The 26,632-nt window shown below is 42.1% G+C and overlaps 1 protein-coding gene across 9 annotated transcripts in view; it reads right to left on the bottom strand.

The window, feature by feature from the left end:
• Positions 1-26,632, bottom strand: part of Magi2 (membrane associated guanylate kinase, WW and PDZ domain containing 2) — a 1,405,204-nt gene that overhangs the window by 116,496 nt on the left and 1,262,076 nt on the right. For all 9 annotated transcript variants that reach the window (XM_021191616.2, XM_021191614.2, XM_021191615.2 and 6 more), the window contains one exon: positions 23,002-23,250. In XM_021191616.2, coding sequence (XP_021047275.1) covers positions 23,002-23,250 — 249 coding nt within the window. The remainder of the gene's footprint in view (positions 1-23,001; positions 23,251-26,632) is intronic.

Raw genomic sequence — 26,632 nt, 5'->3', positions numbered from 1 at the left:
GACAAAATTTAGCATCTCTTCATGTTAAAAATCTTGGAACGATCAGGAATTCAAGGCCCATACCTAAACATAGTAAAAGCAATATACAGCAAACCAGTAGCCAATGTCAAAGTAAATGGAGAGAAACTTGAAGCAATCCCACTAAAATCAGGTACTAGACACAGCTGCCCACTTTCTCCCTATCTATTTAGTATAGTACTAAAAGTTCTAGGTAGAATAGCAGTTAGACAACAAAAGGAGGTCAAAGGGATTCAAATTGGAAAGGAAGAAGTCAAAATATCAGTATTTGCAGATGATATGATAGTATACATAAGTGANCCNAAAAATTNNACCAGAGAACTCCTAAACCTGATAAACAGTTTCAGTGCAGTAGCTGGATATAAAATTAACTCAAACAAATCAGTGGCCTTTCTCTACACAAAGGATAAACAGGATGAGAAAGAAATTAGGGAAACGCTGGGCATGGTAGCACACGCTTTTAATCCCAGCACTCGGGAGGCAGAGGCAGGCGGATTTCTGAGTTTGAGGCCAGCCCGGTCTACAAAGTGAGTTCCAGGACAGCCAGGGTTACACAGAGAAACCCTGCCTAAAAAAAAAAAAAAAAAAAAAAAAGGAAAAGAAAAAGAAATTAGGGAAAAAACACCAACCAAAGAGCACACATGGTGGGACTCATGGCTCCAGCTGCATATGCAGCAGAGGATGGCCTAGTGGGACATCAATGGGAGGAGAGACCCTTTGTCCTACGAAGGCTGTATGCCCCAGTGTGACAGAATGACAGGACCAGGAAGTGGGAGTGGGTGGGTTTGTGAGCAGGGGGAGGTGGGAGGGAAAAGGGTTTTTTTGGAGAGAAAACCAGGAAAGGGGATAACATTTGAAATGTAAATAAAGAAAATATCCAATTAAAAAATTGTATATATGCTAGATGAGGCCACTTCTGTCTTTTTCTAATATTTTACCATTAAGACTACTGCACATATTTGTTGAAAGCACCAACTTGACATTAATAGTTAATTATTCAAAGGAAAATAAATGTAGTGCAAATCTCTTGGTTATCTAGCATCCTATCTATTGAGGGCTAGTAACAATTGCTTCTACCTCTTTTGAGTGTTTACTAACATAAGACCAGCGCTTTTAAAGTGATACTTATTTATTTAATATTTAAATTTATTTTTACATAAATTTATTTTATATGAACATTAAAATTTAACATTTAACTAAAAAGTTATTTATACATATAGCTATATTTATATGCACTTAATGTAGCCCTTTAATCCTTCAAGTAAATGATATCATTATGAATTTTCAGTGGAAGAAATGGAAGCAGACAAGCAGCTAGTAATTTGTCCCAGGTCACAAAGGGCAAATAGGGCTCAGAGCTCCAGTGATCTAGGCTCTAGTCATCAAAGGTCTTGCTGGACCTACCCTGCCTCTGTTGGCTTTTCTTGATGTCTGACCTATGGCTTGCTTTGTGAGTCAGCCTGCTGCTTTTATTTGGAGTATGTCCTGCCTGTAACCCAGAAGTTACAAAAGGTTCAGAGCAGTTTGGGTCTGGAGTGGAGGCCAGAAATTGTGCTTGACTCGGATCCTTTGATGCAGCTGTCTTTTGACAGGTGAGGCATGAAGAGAAAAAAAGAGGAGGAAATTGGACAGCCCTCAGTTCCTGTTCAGTTAGGACTTCACATCATGGTACTGTTTCTTTGCTTGACATTTTGAGGGCTGTGAGAAACACTGACATATGAAATGGAGTTAACAAATATACTACAAAACACTGACAAACAGGCTCTGATGGCAGGTTCTCTGCTCTGCCTTATTTGACTGTCTGTTCTCCACTGTGCTGTGTCACCTGGGAGTTCCTGGGCATCAAACCCCAACTGTTTCAGAGTACACTCTCCTCCAAACGACAGTGAAAATAAACAACACAAGCATATTTACTGTTAGGCAACCATGCTAGAGTCAAAGCCAGTTCCAGAATCCTTGCCTGGGGTGGTTCCCTTCTGATGGCTCTGTGGGATCTGCAAGCTCTTGCTCCACAGGCGACAGGGACCAACTTGCCTGGCTGTTGAGAGCATGCTGCCTGCGATGTCAGGAAGAACGAGGCATCATACATAGAACTATTTGCTTGTGATAATTTCAAGGGTAGTTTAACTTTCTTTCACTAGTTAGAATGACGTTTTAAAAACCTGAAATGGATGTGTTAGCCACACAGAATGACAGAGTGCTTTAAATAAAACCCGAATGAACTTCAAATATGTGTGCTCAGTTACTGGAAGCACCTGACATGGTTTTGAGAGGAATGCCTTCTAGTGGCATCTTTTAAAAATACAAACAGTATTTGAGGCTCTTGGCAGTTGAGGCAGCTTCACTTTTTCTTTATTGGCATTTCCCTTGCACATGCAAGTGCATTCAGTGTTGATGTCCAACAGATCTTTGACAAGGGTGCTTCCAGAGAGGATTATCTCTGGGAACAAAATGTAGTCCCATTTGCCCAGTGATGAAGGCTGCCGAGCGTATGACCCCCGTGTGCCTTTCGTGTGGTGGTAATGGAATTACAGAGCAAGGAGGAGGCCCTGACCTTGGTTTCTATTATTGGCGTGAATGGGATTCATTAGTTCTCGGAGAACCGATAACTAAGGTAGCTGCTGAATGCAGTCCATTTAGACACATGCCTTGCAGACATCATCTGATGGGTGGCAACATAAGTCAATACTTTGGATTAGACTTGTCACAGTGTGCTTAGAATACACAGATATTTGGGGAAAGTCACAGCCCATCATTTGGCTTTGGACATAATGACATTTGGGAAAGAAGTGATATGTTAATAGACAGAAATTTTAATTGGAAAACTAAAGTTATAGAGAAAGAAATGCATCTTTCCTATTTAATTATTCATCCTATACCATATTTCTTTGTAATACGCTTTGCACTCTCCCAGAGATGACTCTTCTGCTTTGCCATTGGCCAGCACTACCACATTTATCTTATAAAAATTCAGAAAAAGTCCCTTTGCCTGGATTCTCTCCACTGTGAGTTCCAAAGGCCTGGGGTCTCTAGTGACAATTTTATGACATTAGACAATGCTCCTCCTCTTCCTTTTCGTGGACTTTCTTACTGGATCTGTGCGGTCCCCTCAGGTTCTCTCAGCTTCATCAAAGTGGACTGGGTCAGCCAATGAGTATGTGGTGCTCTGCTCTAGGTCAGTCCCCATGAAGAAGGTGTTGACCACCGTAGAACTTGACTGCTTGTTTATTGGTTTCTGTCTAACTAAAATGTGTTTATCCACCCAACTGTTTGAGACAGTGTCTTACTATGTTGCCCAGTTAGCTGGATATCTCTGCATCCCAGGCTGGTCTCCTACATCCCTCATCCCTGCCTTACTTCCAGAGTGCTGGGATTATAGGCATGCAACACCACACTCAGCTGCTTTCTCCCCGCGTTGGGATCCTGGGAGAAGGGGCTTGTCAGATAAGCTCCTGGTTCTCCTTTTCGAATGTTTCAGCATTTTCATTACACATCGCTTAGGTATTTTCACCTCACAGGAAGGGAAGCTTGTCATTGGTGTTTACATTTAATTGTCTCCTTGTTAGCAGACCCTGAAAACTGGCCTTATGCATGGAGGTCAAGCTAGGACAGCAGAAGTGGATCTGCATCAATCATGTCACATTTCCAAGAGGAGCGGTAGTTCTGAAATGAGTATGACAGACAAATACTTCACAGGCAATCAATACCAAATGCTGGCATTACACCACAATTCCACTAACTGGCAAAAGTTAAACATTAGCTTGGACCAGTCAGGGAAGTGTGTTTGGATTTCAAACCTATAGTCTGACATAATTTTTTTTTAAAAAAAATATCAGATGATGCCAGTTGTTTTTCTTTCACTAAACTGTGAAAATTATCTATCACATAGTTTTAAAATTGTGGGTTGGGACAGGAGGATGGCTCATCAGCGTATCAACCAACACCTGCCTACACAGCAGTCTTCTAGTAGCAGGCACTGTGCTAGGCTCTTTGGGGGAAGAAAGCATAAGAACATGTGGATTTGTCCCCAGGAGACTCAGTCACATCTGAGAGACCAGAGATAAACGTAAGATATTTAAAACAAGTCATAAACAGCAAAGGTGGGCTGCAGTAAGAGGACAGAGGAGAGTTAAGTACTAGGTCCAAGTATGGACTCAGAGCAGTGAAGAAAGGAAAGGCTGCTCTAGGGAGGATGGAAACCAAGTGCCCCTAGGTACATGGTAACTCCCTTACAGAAAAGCTCTGATGGCAAAAAGGAGGAGGCCCATCCCTTTCAGGATGCGGGGAGCCAGGAGAGATGCTTTGCCTGCTTGGCTGTCTGAGATGAAGTTAGCTCAGCATCCCATGGATGCATATGCTTTAACAGCTTGTGAAGACTCCCGGTGATTTCCTGTCTGCAGAAACCTGAGACTGTTGAGCTTTCCCTAGCTCCCACCTCTTCTTTCTAGAAGCTCTGGATTAGTGTACTCTCTTATAACAAACCCATCCAGCTAGATGTCCTTTCCTGAAGAGTGGTCAATGGCCTTTGAAAGAGTTTTTCTTGGCTACCAGGGGATTGAAGAAAAAGGGAAAGCATTTTATTTTAGTAAAAAAAAAAAAAAAAAAAAAAAAAGAAAGAAAGAAAGAAAGAAAGAAAGAAAAAAAATGCAAAATTAAGAAAAAGTTGCCCATGTGCCTTGTTTTCTTCTAGAACTCTGAAATTCAGCATTCCAAGACTGAAAATGTATTACTTGAAATTCACAGATAACTGATTTGCAAAACCCCAAATGGAACAGCTGGTGTTTTAAGGACTGCAGATTTCCTCAGCACCTATGAATCATTCTCTTGTAGTTAAATGGTTTAGTTGCCCTGAAGTTGGTAATGGGCAGATGGTCAGACAGGGGAATGGGAAGGAGACCCATCACTAGCGATTTGGGAACCCAGCTGAACTCATACTTCCACAGGTAAAAAGAATCCTGTAGTCAACATTAATTCAATGGCTAGAGAGAAGCATTCCTTAGGCATACGTAACTGATAATGCTTTTATTTTGTATCAGTTAAAAGAGTTCCTTTAGCTACGTGTTGAAAATAAATGGGTAATGGAAAGAAAACTAACTGAACTGGAAGTAGTAAGAAATTATTATTCCAGCTTAGGTCATAAAACTGTCCTAGAATGGTTTTGGTGTGTGGAAAGATCTGACAGGGCTATCAATAGAGTTTCATGAGTATGCGACCTGTGTAGCCACCCAAGCACCCACTCAGAGAGTCTAGTATTTGGCTTTATGGTCTGCTGTTATCATCTGGATACTCTGTAATTTTTAGGCAGGGACCCTACATTTTCGTGTTGTATTGGCCTCCAAGAATTCTATAGTTGATTCTATGTAGCTGTGTCCATACCGTTTCTTTGTTGTAACACCACTGTTTTTACCATCTGCCATGGAATATGTAAATGAGAATATGGTACAAGGACCAAGAAAAATCATCAGAAGGGTGGGAGTGGTGGTTTGACTATGCTTGGCCCAGGAAGTTGCATTGTGAGGAGGTGTGGCCTTGTTGGAGGAAGTGTGTCACTGTAGGGGTGGGCTTTGAGAGCTTCCCCCTGGCTGCCTGGGGATGCCCATCTTCTCCTGTCTGCCTTTAGATGAAGATATAGAACTCTCAGCTTCTCCTGTACCATGCCTGCCTGGATGCTGCCATGTTTCCTGACTTGATGATAATGGACTGAACCTCTTAATTATAATCCACCCTCAATTAAATGTTGTCATTCATAAGACTTGCCTTGGTCATGGTGTCTCCTCACAGCAATAAAACCCTAGCTAAGACAGAGGTGTGAAGAAAAGAGCAAACATTTTTTATGACTGCATTTCCCATTCTGATAAATATCACAGGGAAATGTGGTTCAACTAGTTTCTGCTAAGTATACGCTTAAATATTCTTGAGTTTAGGGTTAGGTTTCAGTGGTAAAGTGTATTGTCGCACACACAAAACTCTAGATATAACACTTAGACCTTTCATCCCTCAAAGGTTAACCCTTTGTTCTTCATATACGGATTCAACAAGCCTAAAGTGACCTTACCTTTCTCAACTAAAAATTATTCCTCCATAACAATTCACTCATTACTAGCTCTTCTGCAAAGCAGATGTTCTCTGGTAGTTCTAAGTAGGCTAGCATATGCCACATGAAATCAATACATATTTTGAGAAGTTTATGTATTCTTTGAACCTATTTCTTTAGAGTCTGGCAATATGTCCAGATTATTATGGTGTTAAGAATGAAGGAAAGCTCTGCATAGACATGATCTTCAAGCCAGTGTGTGGGAGAAGCATGGGTAACCAGAGAACGGGACAACAGGTACTTTTTTTTTATGCAGAGGCATTTATTGTTCTCTGAATATCCCTGGAAATTATATTACCAATTCCTAGGAAGCTACAACGTCCTTTTCCAACTGCTTTGGTCTAAAGGTAGCAATAGAAAATTTGGTGCTACTGATCCAAATATTAATCTTCTTCATCATTTTTATACTTTTACTCAAAGCCACAGGCAAAAATATAAACGTTTTCTTCATTCAATAAAACCTACAGTCCTGTCTTTCCAGTCTAGGGGTAGAAGTTGCCACTGTGTGACTGTTGATTGAGTTCAAACTGTCTTAGTGACTAAAGCTGTCACTTTTTGGAAGACTTGCTAACAAAATTGCAAGCTGATTTGGAAATGATGGAAAAATAAGTAACTTTTTATATTAAGAATTTCTTTCTTACAAAAGTCCTCAGCAACAACACAACAGCAATAAAGGCACAATGATAGAAGCATGAGACCAGGAAACAAAAGCAGGTATGAGGTATAGTACTACTACGGTTTTGTTTGTTTGTTTTGTTTTGTTGTTTTTTCGAGACGGGGTTTCTCTGTGTAACCCTGGCTGTCCTGGAACTCACTCTGTGGACCAGGCTGGCTTGGAACTCAGAAATCTGCCTGCCTCTGCCTCCTAAGTACTGGGATGGAATATATGTTCCTAGGTAGGAAAGTCAGTACCCAAATTCACATGTTAGTGGTATGGGGTATGTGTGGGGGGTAGGAGGGGTTGCTAGGTAATTAAGATGGATGGGGTCATGACTATGGAGCCTCAGTACCACACTAGTGCAGTTTAAAGCAAATTGTACAACAGTGTTCTTGGAACCATATATGCAAGAAAGTGATTTTTTTAAATTATTAATGTTTGAAAATGTCATTATGATATTTGAATGATTTCTATCTTAGAAAGCTACATCACTTCTAGACTAAAAGCCAATCTTTCTCGGAAGCATTCTGGTGTCTCTTTAACTGAACATCCAGTGTGGCTTCAGTTGCCTGCTCTGTCCTTGGCTTTTACATGCATGTATTCAACCAAGCATACCTTAAAATAAAAGCTATGTGTGTGCTGAATACATGCAGTCTGTACTTCTCAGCATTATGAGCTTTGTTTTGTTCCTAAATCAAATCACAACCATTTATAAAATGTTAATATAGATTTACGAGTTGTAAGCAATTTAGAGATGATTTGAAGTATGGGGGGGGGGGAACATATGGTCACCATGCCTTGGAGCATAGATGACTTGGGCATCTGTGTGGTTTGATAGCATAGGTACCTGGGAGCGGTCTCCATGGATACCGAGACGTGACTGTATCAAGTCTCAACCTATTAGGGATTCTTGCTCCTTAAATTTAATGCACTTGTCTTTCTTTTAGGGACCTGGAAAAAATGCTTAGTAAGTACTGACTCTGGGTCTTTTGTGGCCTCGAGTTTTGCTGTAGTGTACTTGATGTGGTTGGTTTGTGGACCTGTTTCTCTGAGAGACTTGGGAGCACCCACTATAGAATGCCTGATAATTCCTACTGTGTTTCTCTGCTCTCTCTTCCTACCGCTCCTCATTACATAGCAGCCTCCAGAATTAGTCTGCAATTCTCTCAGCATTTCTCTCAGACTTCCTGCTTCATTTTTGTTCTGTTTCACGTGAGAGTTCATTTAATTTTATTCCCCAATGCTTATACTAAAAATTTAATTTAGTCATGATAATTTCAATATCTAAGAATTCTTTCTTTAACAATATTGCTCTTTTTAATAAAAAATAGTATTCTGCTTTTATGTGATTATAATGCTATTTTAGACAGTTGGGAATCACAGGAGACCCTACAATTTTCAATAAATTTCTGTTTATTAAAGATGTCCATTATGTGGTATTCTCTAATAGCAGTACAAAACTGACTAGGATGGCTGTATTCCTGCTGTATACTTATCTTACCATTTTTTTACTTATTTTTCTGCCACAGCTCATTGCCAGCGCTTGCTTTTCTATTTAAAACTGCATAAATATTTATTTATTTATTGTGTGTGTGTGTGTGTGTGTGTGTGTGTGTGTATAAGTCCCTTTACCATCTGAGCCACCTTACTGACCCTGCTGATGCTTTGATTAAAAAAAAACTCCTCATTTGAAAAAAATATTCAATAAATAAAAAAAAAAAAAAAAAAAAAAAAAAAACTTTATGCTTTATTTTGTCGTGGCTTTTACAGCTCTGAACCTCTCAGAATTCCTAAAGACAAAGAATGGGTATATATGTGGTCTCTCCATCTGTCTTTGTTCTCTGGCTTGCAAAGTAAGTTGCTACTTTTTTAAACCTTTAAACTGCCCTGCCCATTCCTGCCCCACCCACTCCTGTCCTGCCTCACTTCTGCCCCTCCTCCTCCTGCTGTTGTACAATGGGGTCTGAGAAATCAGAGGGGATAAACATATTTTCACGTTGCCACCATCAATCAGCAAATGGAAAAATCAATTAAAAGCCTTAATCAGTTGCTGCCATTAGTACTCTGGGGGCCTTAGTAAGAGATTTGGAATCCACTTGAAATACAAATGAGAAATAATTATGAATTCATACAATTTCTGTTGTTTGTCTCCTGTAGCACAGAAAGACAGAAATACAGATGACCGACTTCTTCCGAGTGCTCACTAAATGACATACAATGATATCAACACGGGTTTGGGGTTAAAATGTTCAATAAAACCACACGTTCTCTCCTCCGCATCTGTAGCCTTTCGAAGCACAGGAGACTTCACGCCCATCAACGTTCCTGGTGCTGAGTAATTTCTCAGCGGCCCAGTAGGGATGGTTGATGGCTACGAGCAGGTGCCGCTGACAAATCCCGTTTCTCATTCTTACAGATGCCATGCGTTCTGTCTCTGCCAGCTCCCTTTTCCTTCACAGACTCTGAGATTGTGTTTTGTAAGAAGTCACTAGGCTATCATCGCACGGTTCCCTGTTACAATCTGCAAATGTCAAAAGCAATCAGGTGCGCTATCAGCCTTCCATTGTATTCCCCCGAGCCCCGAGGCAGATAATAACTTCTTGCAATATTTTCTTAATGTAAATGGAAACAGATACCAACCCAGGCAAATGATCCCTCCTGAGCCAGCTGTCCTTTGCAATATGTTATCCCCAAGATTACATGAATATTTATTGGCTCTTCAGGTTTTTTTTTCCCCCATTGAAGCCAAAGTTTTACTAACAGGGTATAGCATGTTTTAACTTGAAGTGGTCTAATTTTGCATGACTAGAAAAAAAAAACCCAAATATGAAAAGGCCCTAAGCAAAGTGCCCAGGAGCCAGGAGATCATATATTAACTTAGAAAACAACTTGTAGTATGACCTCAGAGTGGTTAAATAAATTGTGTCAGCATGTGAGAGTTTTGCATGTGGTTCTCTTCACGTGCATCCCTCTTTGTAAGCATTGCGCTCTGTAGCTTACTTTCTGTTTCTGGACATTTTCTTTCCACACTTGTATTTTCAGTACTGCAGCTACATGCATTATCACTTTTAACTAAACAGCACTTTACATACTATGTTCCTGCAATAATTTTGTGAGATTGTTATTGCAAAATGACTTTTATTTTGCTAAAATGAGAAATGAAAACAGACCAGGGAGTCCCCAGATGCATACAGCAAGATGACAATTATCCTCCAGAGGGACGAGACCAAGAGCAAAATCATACTTCACCCAAGATCTATAGATGGAAAAAAAAAAAAAACCCAAAAACAAGAACTATGAAAACATCTTTAGTGTTGTTGGTCTTTAGGGAAAAAGTATAATGTAAAGTTGAAGTTGAGATGCTGCTGTGTGCCTACTGGGATGCTTAATGTGTCTACATGAAACGATCACAAAGTGGAAAAGCTTGGAAATACTTTCAAAGATGGAAAGCATCCAGCCCTCCCATCCGAGCCACTGAGGACCAGGCGTCCATGATCCATCACTCCCATCCTCAATACTTACCAAATGAAAATACCTTTGCATGTTCTTTTAAAAATACAGAGCCTATTTTCACACCAAGACTTACAAGAAGATGCCTGCCAGCTTTATTTGTGATTATTCCAAACAAAAAGCAACCCAAAGTCCCTCACCTAAGAACAAACGAACTGTGGCACATCCACAGGATGGAGAACTATGAAGGCAAATGAGCCAAATATCTATACAACAACTGGCAAAGCTAAAATGAATTACATGAGATGAAAAGACGTCAGAGCCAGAGACTCGGTACAATCATTTTATACAAAGAAAGGCAAAATATTAGAACATAAAAAAGTATCAGTGTTTCACAGAGGTGGGCAGGTGTGAGGCCTCATAGCTTCATTTTGACCATGGCTGTAAAACTAAATATACTCTTTAAAACTTAGACTACCAATTACACTACAGATTACAGATTTCTACTCTATTGGAATCATACCTTAAAAAACAGGAAGAGAAGGGAGATAGACAGGGGAAACAAAGGCAGTGGGCAGATATAGAGATAGATAAACAATTGGCATAGACTGAGCAGGAGGAAAGAGTTGGGCAACGGAGTGTGGAGGGGCTCTGGGAATCACCAGGGAGGAAATGCTATGTAATCTTGGGTTTGGCAAGGCACATTGGGTCCTCCCAAATGGCGGTGCGGAGGGAGGGGAGCTACCACCACCCGTGCTGTCATTTGCACAGGCAACTGTGGGTGAGTGAGGTCTGTTACGTGCAGTGTCACGCACCAGTGGATGCAAACCCCAGTGAGCCTGGCACAGAGGAGGGAGGACAGATCATGAAAGATCTCACCCACTCTACAGGTTCTGGCTTTAATCTGAGAGTCAAATGGAAGCTGCTAATCATGGAATCAGGACAGTTAGCTGAGCTCATCAGGAACGGAGTACAGTGTTAAGTGAGGAGTGGAACCCAGAGGGGGGCAGAGGCAGAGGAGTAAAGGCCGAACTCAGGGCTGCAGAGAGGTGCAAGCTGACGCAGGGTCATTGAAAGTTCTATCTCCTAAGACACGCTAACCATATGTGGCCAGTGGCTACAAGTTAGTGCTGCATGCAGGGTGAACCATTTCCTGGGTGGGAGAAGATTCTGTTGAAGGTTGCTGGCTTAGAACTCCATACCAGGTATTTGCAGTGTCTGAGGGAAAGCATAATGTAATCTCTGTGAATCTGCTTTAATCTCTCAAGGGTGATAAGACAGCTGTATATATATTTAACTAAGAGACAGAACATAGACACCGATTGGAGTTGGGTGGGCACATCACTCCCAGTAGCGAGCAGGTTTCAGTTGTATTTCAGTTTTGCTCAGGGCCTGTAGGACTGTGGCTGTTTTCTGTCTTGTTTTTCCTTGGGCAGTTCTGAGGAACATTCCAATGATAGCTTCCCTGTTAGGACAATCTTTCTCGTGTTATTTCAACTGCTTGGAGCCAGAAACCACAACTGCAAAAGCCTCCAGAATGTATGTTTGTCCTTGCTTTTTGCAAAGTCCTCCTCTCACTAGGAAGCCATGGATATAGAGCCTCGTGAGGAACATCCTTGGAGCGGAAGGTATGAGCTACGTCCCTTTTGGAAACAGACTGGTTCACCGGGACCCCACATTCAGGTGTAGAACAATCCCTCATCTGACTGAGAAATATGGCCTGAAAGAGATTAGACTGAAAATGAGATCAGCCTGTGGGTTATTCCAGTGACTTTTCTGGCACTGTGGAAACCTTAGGAATGACCAGCCACCCGCCTCATCACTCAGAGAAGGATGGCTGATTAATCACTGGAAAAGATCACAGCCAAGTACAGAGATTAGTTCAGCTAGGAGGAAATGCAGCTTAAATTGCAAAATGATTGGCCGTCAAATATTAACTCACTAGAGCTCTCGCTAGGATTTGGTGGGGTAGGAGTTTGGTTGGAGGCACGTTCTGAGTCCTTGGTGGGAGCTGAGCCTCCAGAAGGGTTACCCCAACCTAAATGGGAACCCTTGTTATAGTTGGAAAGATGGCAACTAAGGAGCAGTCCTGTGCTAACATAACAATATCTTCTTAAATGAATCCACACTTGGAACCGACTTTATTGGGATATTTCCATGGTATATTCTATTTTGGGGGGGAATAACAATAAAAATACAAATAGAATACAGAGTGTGGGGTGGGTATCGTCAGTAGGAATGACCTATAGGGTTTGAATTGCATGTCAGAGTAACAAACATTTTCCACTGGAGTGTAATTCTGTATGACCTGTATGTGAAGTATGTGTGTACCTCTCAGCTGTGGTCTCCTTGAACTATCTTGTGAATAGCAAAGAAAAGAGCTGGACGGTTTAAGCCCAGAGGAGACAGCCACCATCCCCCGTTTACATGCTTTTAAGACAACCAAGTAGCTGAAGGGAAGAAGCCATCTACGTTTCACTATTGCCTGGAAAGTCTTTGAACACAGTAATAAAATCCCTGCTGGAAATGATTCCTTAGTGGGAGAAACTTGTGATTGATAAGCTCCTGCAAACAATAAGGAAAACTAGCTTAGAATTTTAAAGATGTTCTAAGAGCACTCAGAGGTATTTCGCCAGGCTGCATGGCTCCTCGTCTGGAGAATAAAAAAGAAGGATGGACGTCTTCAGCAGACTCACTTTCTCAATAAAAAAAGGATCTGTACATTTGTTAGTGCTTGCATAATGGAATGTGTGCATTAGTGTTTCTTTTTTAATTAATAAATGCTTTAATGTGTAAATGCTATTAGAACATTCCATTGATGCAAAAAACGCCTTCAACTTGTTCAGCTGCTTAATGAGAGGACCTGGGCAGCCCAGCTTTAATTTGGGGAAAAAAGCTAGCCATACTCAGGATTGAAAAATTGGACTGACTCACTGGGCTCTATTCATCCTGGTCTTAGCTGGGTTGCTATTCCTAAGTCATACTGCCATTAAGATTTTTACATGTGGAAATGAAATGGTTTGCTCTGTGAAATGAAGACATGATTTGAAATAGTAGTTTAGATTTCTCCCAAAAGACTTGGCATGCCACCAAGATCCTCCCAGTTAGGGCCATGTAATGATTGCCAAGGAGATGCTCAGTAACAACCAGGGCCAGTCTGTGCCAGACCAAGAGGAGTCTCAAAGCATACCCAGGACACCCAGTCCTTTAGGGGACTAGAGCCGCGTAACGTGACAGACTCCCCAACTCACAGAGGGAGTTCCCCGTCCCTGCTTTCCTCATCCATTCTCTCTTCCGATGCTTCACCCACCTCGGAGCTGGCTACTGAATCAGCTACCCGGGTAGAGAAGAACTGATGAGAAATATATATTCTGGGACCTTACTTCCATCGTACTGTATTAGAGTGTGATATCTCATGCTAGGTGGGGACCAGCTTGCACAGAGGTCCCTCTGTAATTGAGTCTCTGTCATTTCTGTTGTTAGCAGAACTCTGTCTTGATGCTCTAGCTAGGTTTAGGTGGCAGATGGTTTAGAACAGAACACACTCTTTAACTTCTGGTGAGGGTAGCTCTTGCCTCTCTATGAGAATTCCATTTCTGTCTGCAGACATCAGAATGCTTGAAAATCATGTTGCTAGGAACTTACTGAGAGATACACACTTTCTTGCTCTTAAGAAACTAAAACCTATCAGAGGAGGGCTGAAACAAACCATAAGCTCATTCACATAAGCAGCATGACAAGAACTAATAAAGTCATGATGAAAGACTCCTCCAATGCTGGAGGGAAGTCAGTCTGAGAACAGTCCATCACCACCGGACTCGTGGACAAGAACTTCTATTGAGAACAAAGGAAAACGCTTGAAAGAGAAGAGTGAGGACTCAGGAGAAAGTCCATCCAGAGACTACACTTTTGAGCTAATTTGAGAGATGTGTGCCTCCCAGGACTGCCGTGAAGGTCAAAGCAAGGTCAGATCATCACACAGTAACTGGGTGAGGCCTTGGTCCATTTAATGATTAGGTATGGAGGTATTCCACTTGGCAGCTGACAAACGGTGGGTTCTGGGTCAGGGAAGGAACTAAACCAACTTTGATGGAATGGAACCTTTGAGGGACTATTGGGGAAGCCACCTTTCAGGATTAGCCCACAGTCTGACTTTAGAGGCACCATCATACTGTGTTCTATACAAATCTTTCTCAGATGTAATGGTCAAGCATTTTTCATGGAGTAGTATAGACAAAGCTACCTTACTTGATACTCTTTGCACTGTTAGTAACCCCATGCCACTTGCAATATAGACTACACATGAAGCCAGAGATGTATATTAACACATTAATCTATGTGGGCAGATGTATAGGCTGGTTAAAACTAAAGTCACCGAAGGAGAGAGAACCTCAATTGAGGAATTACCTTCATCTCAGCCTGTGAGCATGTCTGTGGGTCACTTTCTTGATTAATGATTGATATGGAAGGGCTCAGCCCTTCTTTGGTTGGTGGTCAAACTGAAGAACCAGGAGAAGCAAGGGGTGCAAGCCAGAGGAAGCATACCAGTAAGTGGCGTTCCCTCGTGGCCTCTGTCCCGGACCTGCCTTGGTTTCCCTCCATGGTGGACTGTAACCTGCAAGTTGACACAGGTCTTTTCCTCCTCAGTTGCTTTTAGTCAGAGTCTGTTTTATCACAGCCATAGAAATCAATCTAGAAAAGTAACTATACCAGGACCATGAGACCTTGCTGTGATGTATGTGAAAGATGTATGATCTTCTGGGAAGACTGTGGAACTTCTTCAGAGTTTGGGGCCCACTGGGTGCTCAAAGCTTATGGGCCGTTCTGTGGGAGCTTGGAAGATAGAAATATTGAGAAAAATGACAGATGATGGAGGTGTAGCTTATAAAATTTCAGAGTGAAGTTTGCAAGTCCTTCAAAGACTCTATCAAGGCCATCTCTATGATATTTGAATTAAGAATCTGTGATGTGTAGTCAGCTGAGCTGAAGAACCAGCACCACTGAAGTGAACACTGTTTTACTGGGACAATTGATGCTGGTTGCTAGGGCTGAGGAGGTGGCTGTGAAGAGAGGCCAGCACTATTGGGGTAAAATCAGCTGAGAGATGTTTCTTTGTGCCAGTACATAGACGCTGTGATTAGAGAGGGCCAGGGATGCATCTCAAGATGGAAGAGAAACTTCGTGGTGTATGGGAGTCTCCGCACATGGAGCTGGTTTTGAAGGCATGAAGGGGACATAGAGAGTAGCTATAGTTTGGCATGATGTGGTACAATTAGAGAGGCCAGGGGAGGTGAATGGTGAGGTTGCAGCCTCAGTTACGGTGGAGATGGCATATGGAGATGCTCTGACACATGGAGATGCTCTGATCCACAGAGGTGCTAGGACCATGGAATGACACTAGGAACAGCAAGCAGGTGTGGAATGGAGTTGGCCTGAGTTTATTAGACAAACTGTGTATGCTTTGGATGGCAGAGGCAGAGAGGTGGGACTATGTAAGCTCAGAAGTTCATGATGTTGAAGACATCAGGCACTGAGTTATTTACACTGTTAGATCTTGTGTTTGTTTTGACCTGGTTGTAGCTGTGCCCTGGTTCTGCCTTCATGAAATAAGAAAGTATATAACTTACTTTGGGTTTTACAGGAGCTCGAAGCTAACAGTTTGGGGTTTAAAAGGAGATCTTGGGCTTTTAACGTGTTGAATGTTTTAAAGACTGTAGGACTTTTAAGGTTATACTATATTTTATATTATTATATTATGGGATCTTAAGGATAAAGAGGAAAGGTAGTTTTTTAGTACAATAGGGATGTGTTTGTGTCAAAATTTGCTGTTTAGCTTGCAGGAGGGGAGGGAGAACCTTACTTGAGGAATTACCGCCATTAGATTGGCCTGTGGGCATGGCTTTGGGCCATTTTCCTTGATTAATGACTGATGAGAGAGGACCCAGCCAACTGCGGGGAAGTGCTATTCCTGGGAGATGGTCCTGAGTTGTATAAGAAAGCAAGCTAGGCGACCCAGCCTTCCCTCATGGTCCTGCTCGAGTCCCTGCCCTTGTTTCCCTTGATAAAGGACCTTAACTTGTAAGCCAGATAGGCAGGCCCCTTTCTCCCCAGTTGTTTTTGGTCGGAGTGTTCTTGTCACAGTACGAGAATAATGTATTTTATTTAAAACACGTGTATGGTATTTCAATAACTATCATTATCCTTTTAAGAATGGTGTAAGTTTTCCAGATAATCCAGAGACTTTACCACGGAGGCTTCGGTGCAGGCTGTTTGGGAGCCAGGTATTAGGGCGAAGGCTGGTATTTTGCAGAGGGCTTGGGTTCATGCTCTTTCCTCTGTTACTAAGTATTCACAGGAAAGTGTTGAATGGCACCATCCTTCTCCCAGTGAGCTGCTCTCAGCATAAGCTAAGCCCCTAGCTAAGGCAGGGGTGGGGAAGGACTCCCAAGCAGATTTGTTTAAGGAGCAGAGAGCATTGCAGGCTGCAAAGCTGGTGCACAGCTCCCAAAGGAAACTCGGCTTTTGCAAACTAATGAGTAAAGAAACGCATGAGCCTTTCTAATTCCCGAATGCTGGCATGATTCAAATATCTTCCCATTAATGACACTTGGGATGACAAGGGTTAGTGACTTACAGAAGGCCAAGTTGCCAGCATCAGCACCTGCTGGGCCTACTACCTGGGGCTTGTTTGTTTTTGAGATAGGGTCTCACGACAGAGTCTGGGCTTATCTGGAATTCACTATGTAGCCTACACTAAGCTGATCTTAAAGTCATGGTAACCCCCCCTGCATGACCTCCCTGGTGTTGCTATGAAGCATCCTCTCAGGGCTGGACCTGCATTTTATTATTATTAGTCAGTGAGTAAACTCATTATGGAGGTTAAGAAAAATCTATTGCCACAAAGGAAACCAGTAATGCATCAGATTGGCTGCTCACTGGTTGCTCTTGAGAGGATTTGCATTTGAGTGGAGCTTTGGCCATGGTTTCACTAGAAGGAGTGTGACACTGCAGGTGACAGGTGTATTGTGATAGCTGAGGATTGGTGGGTGAAACTGGGTGGAGGAGGGGCAGAGGGTCCCAGGGAATGTGTGTCCTTCTGCCCCAGATAGCCTTTTTGGTCTTCATCTGAGTGCACTATAGATGCACTTTACAAATGTGAAAAGGGGCGGGATGTGTGGCCTTAAACTGTTGTCAAAGGGAAGCTGCTTTGGCGTATTTAGTGCCTGTGTCAGATCATTTCTTGAGAGACTGAGATGGACAAGGAATTCAAGGTGTTTGGAGCACTTCCAACACATAAGCAATGACAGAAAGTTACACAAGTTAAAATGAAAGCTTAAGCCAATGAGAAGTGTTTTCTGGGACTCAAAGTTTGCCAAGGCTTTACACACAGGGACAATACAAACAATGTGCCTTATGTTCTGGATGGCATTGTGACAGTTAGAAGAGGCTGGGCACAGGACACTCGAGGTCACAGAAGCCACTGGAAGAGCAGCAGGGCTTGTGTGTTGTTCTCATTTAGTTAAATGTCTTGGTTTTAGGGTAGGACCACAGAGACAAGGCATCGCTGTTTTACTTTATGTCTTGCCTAAGTTTAAGTGATTTCTTAAGTGGCTGTGTGATCTGTGGGGAAAAGTGTAACCCTCTACATTCAAGATTCCACCTCGCTCTTTCCCTTTCAAAGGACCATGCTATACATCAGCAGTTCCCGACTTGTGTGTCGGGAGCCTTTTGGAGGGTCGCCCAAGACATCTGTATATCAGATGCCTACATTGTGGTTCATAGCAGTAGCAAAATTAGAGTTATGGAGTCAGACCGACAACGATTTTAAGGTTGGGCAGGTCACCACAACATGAGGAAGTCTACTAAAGGTCACAGCACTCAGAAGGCTGAGAAGCACTGCTTTCAATGCAACTGGAGATCTGTAGCCTAGCGTTTGGCTCTCTAGGATCACTTTTCAGTACTGCGTACATGTGAACATAATTAAGAATGCTTTGAGCAGGGTATCAGGGCTCTTCCCAGATTGCAGTGGGTTTTGGGGAAAAGTCAGCAATGAGCAAGTCTAAGCTCTGGCCTGTGGCAGTAAAATTACAGAGTGAAACATCAGTGAACAGTGGAGACACTACTGTGTAGTCATAAGCTTGCTGGCTTGTGATGCGTTGGCGGACAGATCAAGTGAGCACAGCAGGAAATTCCTAAAAAAGGGAAGAGGATCCACACCATTGCTCCCTACCTTTGAGTGCTTAGATTGGTGCCCTGCCTGCTGTTCTGAATTAGCTGACTTCCCTTGTTATGGGTCTAGATCTAAGTCTTAAATTAATTTGATAGTCTTTACTATTCATGTCAAACTGTTCTAGTTTGCTTCGTATATAAGTGAATTCTGATATAACATTCTTGACAAACTGTAGAAATGTTAGAGACTAAAGGTTACTTTTTAACCACTTACATTAAAGGCCCTCTTGGAAACGGCTGGTATGACAGCAGGTTTTTAAGCAATAACACCTGGATAGCAAGACTTAGGCTTTGAACCAGGGCTAGTCAAGGTCCAGCCCACCAGCCCACTGTACACAGCCACTGGGACGTTTTCACAGAAGGAGCATCTGGTCCAGAGACAGAAGGCTGCTTGAGTCACATCTGGGCTATATACACAGACCTCATGAATCATAAGAACTGCATGTTAGTCAGTGGAGAGACGTGGTTCACACTTTACAAATATCAGCTGAAATTATCAGCATCAAGAAGCTTTTAGCAGAGCACTGATTTTTCTTCTAGAAGACCCTGGGTTTGATTCCCAGTAGTCACCTGGCAGCTCACAAATGCCTATAAATTTGGGCACCCTCTTCTGGCCTCTGTGGCCATTGCATGCACACAGTGCATAGACATGTATGCAAACAAAACTCCTATCCACTTAAGATAAAAATAAAGGTTGAAAAGATAAAAAGAAAGCTTTTATTTTTAATTTTCCATGTTTATTAATAATATGACAATGAATATCTTTGCTGTTTGGTCTTGATATTAAATGTCCATGAAAGATCTATATGCTAAAGGCTTGCACATCAGCCTGAACTGTTATTGGGTGATACTTAGAGAGTTGGAACCTAGAGGCTAGAGAGGGCTCAGTGATTAAGAGCACTGCCTGTTCTTCTAAAGGTCCTGAGTTCAATTCCCACACCCACACAGTAGCTCACAACCATCTATAACTACAGTCCCATGGGATCTGATGTCTTCTGGTTTCTTTGGAAAGTTAGGTCAAATGATGTTTTGCTGGGGCACACAGGTGAAAGGATGTCTTGCTAAAGCAGACACATGAAAAAAAATGTTTTCCTGAAGCAGACACAGGTGAAAGGATGTTTGGATATAGCAAACACGTGAAAGGACACTTGATGAAGGAGTATAAATATGACACCGCAGACAGTGGGAGACAGGCATTTTGAGCTTTGGTTTGGTTTGCTCTTCATTACTCTTCGCTAATGACATGCATGCATTGGTTCACCTTACATAGCATTGTTGATCTCCACTAGTGGTGATGCCAGAGAAACTCACCAAAGAACTGCTCGTGAGGTTCCTGTGGCAGCTTGCCACTTCTGCAGCCTCTCCTCAGGCTGGTTGGTGGTGAGCCGTTTGGTTTCTCTAGGATTGAACTACAGCTGTTGGTTCATGCCTGGTGTCTGCCTGCCTAGAGGACTGGTCTGTAACTGCTGAGTCCTATTTGGTGTTTGCTATGGGACTGAACTGCTGCTAAAGAAGACTGAACTCACCCTCAAAGAACTATTGCTAAACAGGTCCACCTCCTCCATAACCTAATAACTTTTCTCTTTCACTACCTCTGCTGGATGATAGGCAAGAGGAAAGGTTGAACCCTTATTAAAAGTTGGTTGCAAAAAAATGTATGCCTACAATGTGTGCAGACAAAACATCCATATGCATAAAATACATAAATAAATCTTTAAAAAAGAGTTGGGGCTTTTGGGGGGCCCTCTCTCTTTTAATTTTACTTTCCAGCTACCACGAGAACAAATTCTCTCATCACACATTTCTGCCACAACGTTCTGCCTTACTCCAGGCCCCAGAACACTGGAACCAACCACCATGGGCTCAAACCTCTGTGAGCAGAACAAATTTCTAGGTGTGATTTTCTTAAGCTACTGTTTTGGTAATGGGAAGCTTGAGCATACAGATATCTTTAATGTTCATGGCAAAGGAATGGAAACAAATGCTTTCATATAATTAAGGAGAATGAAGCTACATGATTTCTTTAGGGTCACAAGGCTAGTTAATGACAGAGTCAGGTTTCCAATCCAAGGAGCATGATTGCAGCACCTGAGCTTCTAACCTCTTGACACTTGCTGGCCTATATGTAATGATCTGCCAATCAAATGCACAGTGATCCTTGTCTACCAACGAAACAGCTTCAGCAGCCATGGGAAACAAGCTACGCAATGAATTGTTAATGCTTTTGGTGCTGTAATAAGACAGGAAAAGAAAATTATCACAAGGCCACCAAATGGGCAAATGACTGTGACCCCCCAAGCATCTGATAGCATCACCCAGCTTCAGATGCCCACAGTCCAACAGCCTTTGATACACTGACAAAGAATACGAGGCCTAGGGATGGCTCTATACCATTCCCAAGGCACTTAGCAGTTTTCTCTGAAAATAGAGATCAAAAGTATTATAGAAGTTAAGTAGGAAAGAACATCGGCTCCAGGAGCCTTTTAGGTGCATGCTGCAAATTACACACTATAACTGCAACACGCCATCAGTGTAATAGCTGCCTTTGCCACACAGAGCATGGGACAATCTGTGTTTCAAAATCCTTAAATTGAAAAGAAATAGCTGTATGAAAGGAAGCAACCAGGAGGCATCGTGGACTGATAGACTACGATACTTCTATGCTCAGGGGTGATGCAAAATCATACCCTTTTGAAAGTTGAGAATTGTTTTTGAGGTCACTCACTAGGCAGAAAACCTCACTAATTGTAGCATTAGCACCAATTGTTTTCCCAGACCTACTTCTGCATAGATTTTATTTGCAATGGAGAAAGCCCATGCATACATTTCCTTACCCATTTAGAAAGGAAGCTGTCATGCTTTAAATACAGTTGAGACCTGAAACGCAAGCTTAGTGTTTTCACAGTGGCAGTATACTTTTTATTTCTCTTCCAGTTCTGTAGGTTTCCTGCCACAATAAACAACCTGAATGACTTGAGGTAGCTGCAAAATCCCCCCTGTGAGCGTTTCCCCAAGTTATTGGGAGGCTGTTTATATAATTCATGGAAATCTTCAGTCTTGTGTCCTTTTAATCTTGGTGAATCCATCGTACTGACAGAATCCTGCTCTGAGTTTATGCTTAAAGATCAGATTTATTTCTTCAGCTTGTCAGAAAAAGAAATTTGGTACCTTTCTTTCAGACATATATAATTTGACCTCTGCACATATTGGATGAGGTTTGAAACTTTGGTAGTTTTCTCTCTTGAATTTGTTTAGGCTCATGCTAACGAGGGTAATCCTGCCTATATGCTTCTGATAACATTAACCTGATCATAGAAACTCTTACTAATTCCTGATAATATGATTTTTTTGAACATTGCTTACTATCTGACATAAAATGGAAACCATAATTTATAAGAATTATAGGAACATTCAAATAATATCATGGTAAATAATTATTTGAAGATGTCTATATTCAGATCAAATATATCCAAAGTATTTGGACCAAAGCATTTGACCATGAGAATCACGACACATTTTCTTGACCCCCACTTCTGTCCTCTGCTTGATGGCTGTGTACTAAAGAGGCCATCTACAATGGTGGCTGGCTGAAGAGGAATATGACCTCTGTCACTGTGTGGTATAGACTCATGGAACATTAATACTGAAGAATCCACAGAATTGAAACCCATCTACTGTTTTCCACCTACAGCGGCTAGCCCAGAGACAGACCCTAGAACTTCTGTCTCAAGGGACTGCTTTTGAAAAAGCCTCCTTACTGTGTCTTATGTTTCCAGTTTTGTTTTCTCCCAACCTTCATTTAATTTTATATAGACATCTTTAAGAAAAAAAGGCATCTCACTGCTCAAAACCTTCCACAAATTTCCAAGTACTGAGAAGGCAACATGGTTGCACTCTCATACCGGGCGTGCATACCAAGCGTGCATGCGGAGCCTTCACCTCCTGGCTTCTGTCTACTCGAAGGGGCGATCTGCGCCATTCTCTCTGGCTGACTGGAGCACAGCCACCCTAGCTGTCTGTATCCTTCTTGATCCTCAGCTCCTCCTCCTCTGAAGGCTTCTGCATGAACACTCTCCCGCTAGGTCCTTCCTACCTCTGGTTTATCTTCCAGAAGCGCTCTCATAAAGGACATTCCCTTACCGGCCCATGAAGACAGTACACACCTCCTCCCACAGCTGTGTGGCCACACACCACTCTCATTTATTTTACTCTACTTACAAATGAACTAATAGCTTTGCTAGTGCTGAGCATTTGGAGCATATTGTCTTGCACTGTTCTTGAACCTAAGGAGTGATATTTGGCTAGTCAGTGTTAAGAGCGGTTTATGTTTCTTTTGCTCATAGCCTGAGATTTCTAGGCCACTCAGTATATTCATAGCTATTCTGGTCTATACTCTTCTGATATCTCTATCATTAGAACACACACACACACACACACACACACACACACACATATATATATATATATATATATATATATATATATATATATATCCCTCTTATCTGAACACAGACAAGCCAGTCACTTACTTATGGTGGCTCAAGTCACTTACTTATGGTGGCTCCAGACTCAGGCCTGTTCAGGGAGCTGATGATGACGAAGCCAAACCCTTCGTTTTCTTTGCGGTGGATGACCACATCACTGGTCTGCAGGCTGTGCGAGGCAAAGCCTTCAGGAGGCGAGGCATTGCTGCTGGGGGCGGCGTGGTTGCTGTTGGAGTAGGTGGCGTAGTCACTGCGTGGAGAGCTGTGGTGGGTTGATACAGAGCCTGGACTCCTCCCATTCTCTGGGCAGGGCTCCCCTGAAATGCACATGAAAACCCACAGGAACTCAGTGATTTAGGAAAGGCCTTACTGAATGCTTCCCAAGGAGCAGGCATCTAGCTCCTTGATCTTCCCTCTAGGTACAGAGAGCATTTGAAGGGCTACAGATCTCCTATGGAATCAACTAGGTCTTCATCCATTGTTAGCCTTTCCCAAAGCACAGGGAATTCCCGGACTCCGACCCTCTGCATTAGCCTCCTCTGAATTTGGTACTTGCTTTTGTTTTTCTCTTATTATGGCTTCAAGTCCCAAAGACAACAACAACTTTTATATATCAGCCTCTTGGTTGCATAGTAATGGACTGAAGATGATAGGAAACCAAGCAGACAGATTCTTTTTTTTTATTAGATATTTCCTTTATTTACATTTCAAATGCTAACCTGAAAGTTCCCTATACCCTCCCCCTGCCCCTGCTCCCCTACCCACCCACTCCCACTTCTTGGCCCTGGCCTTCCCCTGTGCTGAGTCATATAAAGTTTGCAAGACCAAGGAGCCTCTCTTCCCAATGATGGCCGATTAGGCCATCTTCAAACAGACAGATTCTTAAATCATCCCAGGCATATGACTCACTGAGAGAATTTATAAAGGAGCTGGGGAGATAGGTCAGTGGGTGAGGCACTTGCTGTGCAGCCAAGAGGATCTAAGTTGAATCCCCAGAACCCATATAATGGCACATCTTCTCTAGGATTCGGGAGGTGCACTTGTGAGTCAGCGGGAGACAGATGGAGAATCCCCTGGAAGGTCTCCGGCCAGCTGGAGTGCACAACAGGAAACAACAAGACAAGTGCTGCCTCAAACAATGTGCAAGAGAGGACAAACCTGAGGCTGTCCTCTGACCCTTCCAAGTGTGTTCCAGGGTATGCATGCTCTTACATCACACACAGACATTTATGAACACACACACATACACACACACACACACACACACGTTAAAAAGAACAAACATAAAAAAGGCCCAGCAATGGAAGTTTTTGTTTTTGTTTACTTCACCCACAGTTGGTCTGGGGAAGATTAGCGTGGGAATCTAGATAACATAGGATCTAAAGATCTTTGGGAGATGCTGCTATACTATCAGTGCAGACAACCACTAGGGGCTGACTGAATTTCTTTTAAAAAGAGCTACAGTTTTGTCTTATTGTATGAAGTATTAGCTCACTCCATATAGGTGGGGAATAGACTTTTTTTTTTTTTTTTTTTTTAAAGTGGTCCCTTTCTTATTTTAGGTGATAGCCACATCTTACTCAATAAGGCAATTTGAAAGAATAAACAAATCAATTGAGATTTTCACTGAAATTAGTTTGCATGGTCTGAATCAAATCCAATATCAGGCTGACAAACTGCGAGTGTTAAATCTCAATAGAGGTGTTGGAAGTTTTGCTCATTCGCATCCCATGTTACAAAATATTCTTTATTAATTGGATGTTAATTGGATAAACCTAATCAATACTCCCAAAATGAAGCAAGCATAATTATGTGGCAAAATGAGAGGAAGCTGGGAGCTAAGAGAAACTAGTTTGCTGTTTTTTCCTGCATGGATGCACCCGCACTATGGGCACTCTCAGTGTCAATGGAGGTCAGAGGAGGGTATCGAACCCCTGGAACTGGAGTAACATTTGGTTGTGAGCTGCCATATGAATGCTGGAAATTGAACCCATGTCCTCTGGAAGAGCAGCCAGTACTCTTATCTGCTGAGCATCTCTCTCTAGCCCTGAGAAGCATGCGGGTTTTGTTTCAAATGACTGTTGGTCTGCCATCCAGGAAGGATTTGTCATTTTAATTTACTTGCAAGGTGCCTGCAGAGAGTGGAGTCACAGGAGCTGTGAGAACTGTTGTGGGGGAACAGCGCTGCTTCATTTCCTTCCTAACGTTCATCAGGGCATCAGAAAGATGTTTGTACAACAGAAGAAGAGAAGATGATGACAGTTCCCCATTTCTTGTGGGCCGGTAGATACTGACTCTTACTTAAGAGTACTGGGAGCCATCTTGTGTCAAGTGATGAATGATCAGCAGAAGTTCCTATGGAGCCTGTTAGCATGGCAAGCTATAGTTTTAGCACTGTCAGAGTGTGGCGTGATGGGGGAGGGGGTAGTGAAACTTTGAGAGGTGTGTCTAGTGGGAGGGATCCTTTTGGTCTCTGGAGGTGTACCCTGGAAGGGGATTATGGGACATCTGTGCACACCCCTCCCGCCTTGCCTTCCCTTGACTTTGTTCTCTAGCTGTGATGTACATGGAATTATTTTATGTGCTTCTAAGAACCACTGTGTGTTGCCATGGGCCCAAGGCAAATGGGCCATTCTCTGAAATCATGTACCAAAATAAGCCTTTCCTCTTTATCAGCTGATTCATCTCAGGTATTTGTTATAGTAATAGAAAATAAGGAAGTCAGAGGGGAAAGGGAGACTATAGGAGATATAGGGAGACTATAGGAGATATAGGGAGACTATAGGAGACATTTTGCTACACTGATATCCAGAGGAAGAACTGCATTCACTCATATATCACATTTATTCATATACAGAGACATTAGAAGTAGCATTAAGTCAACTAAAATTTTGAAGAAAATAAGTGCAAATTAAGTCACTTCATCATAAAAAGGTCTTATAAAATTAATTGATTTTTTGGAGGTAGATTATTAAGTACACTAAAGGGAGAAGAGAGTTGGAGAAGAGCTGCGTTCATGTCTCCTCATTTCTTTTAATTACAGGAGAACTGAGACCCAAGTGAGCGCTAGTATGATTTGATACATTTGAGCTTTTTCTTTAAGATATAATTAATTAATCTTTAATATAAAAAGATACTTTTCACTTGTGAGAAATGTACTGAGGTCATAAAAGAACAAAATGTCAATGTCCTTGCTTTGAACTAGAATGGAATGTTTCTGCCTGTAAAATGTATCCTCCTTCAAAGACAGGCTGCTATTGTCTTGGTGAAGTACATGTCCTTTATCAGCCCTTGTTCGAGTTGGAAACAAAATGATTAGAGATAGTCCTGGAGAAAAAAAACAAACAATTATTATGCTGCTACATTAAATTGAAAATCTCCAGAGTTATTGGACCAAATCAGTAACTAAATGTCACAGGCAATGACAAGAGAGATCTCATTTTCTGGCTGTCGTATTTTAGGGGAGTTGAGAGCTGTGGTTGTCAGTAAATCAACAACAAAGAAAAATTATCTGTCTTTTGCAGTAAGTGGCTGGGAGTGGCTAGACCATGGGTTCTAGAGAGCAAGGGAATCGATAACCAAGTCAATGTGGTGGTCCTTGGATACCAGAAAGGATCTAACTGACAGCAGGACACTTTTCTATTGTGTTTGGACAATCCCTTCACCTTCAGCAAAATGAGCATGTTTTTTTTTTTTTTT

Source organism: Mus pahari, chromosome 2 (assembly GCF_900095145.1).
Source record: "Mus pahari chromosome 2, PAHARI_EIJ_v1.1, whole genome shotgun sequence".
Taxonomy (NCBI): Eukaryota; Metazoa; Chordata; class Mammalia; order Rodentia; family Muridae; genus Mus; species Mus pahari.
The sequence above is the reverse complement of the archived record's forward strand: the minus strand, read 5'-3'. Positions and strand labels throughout refer to the sequence as shown.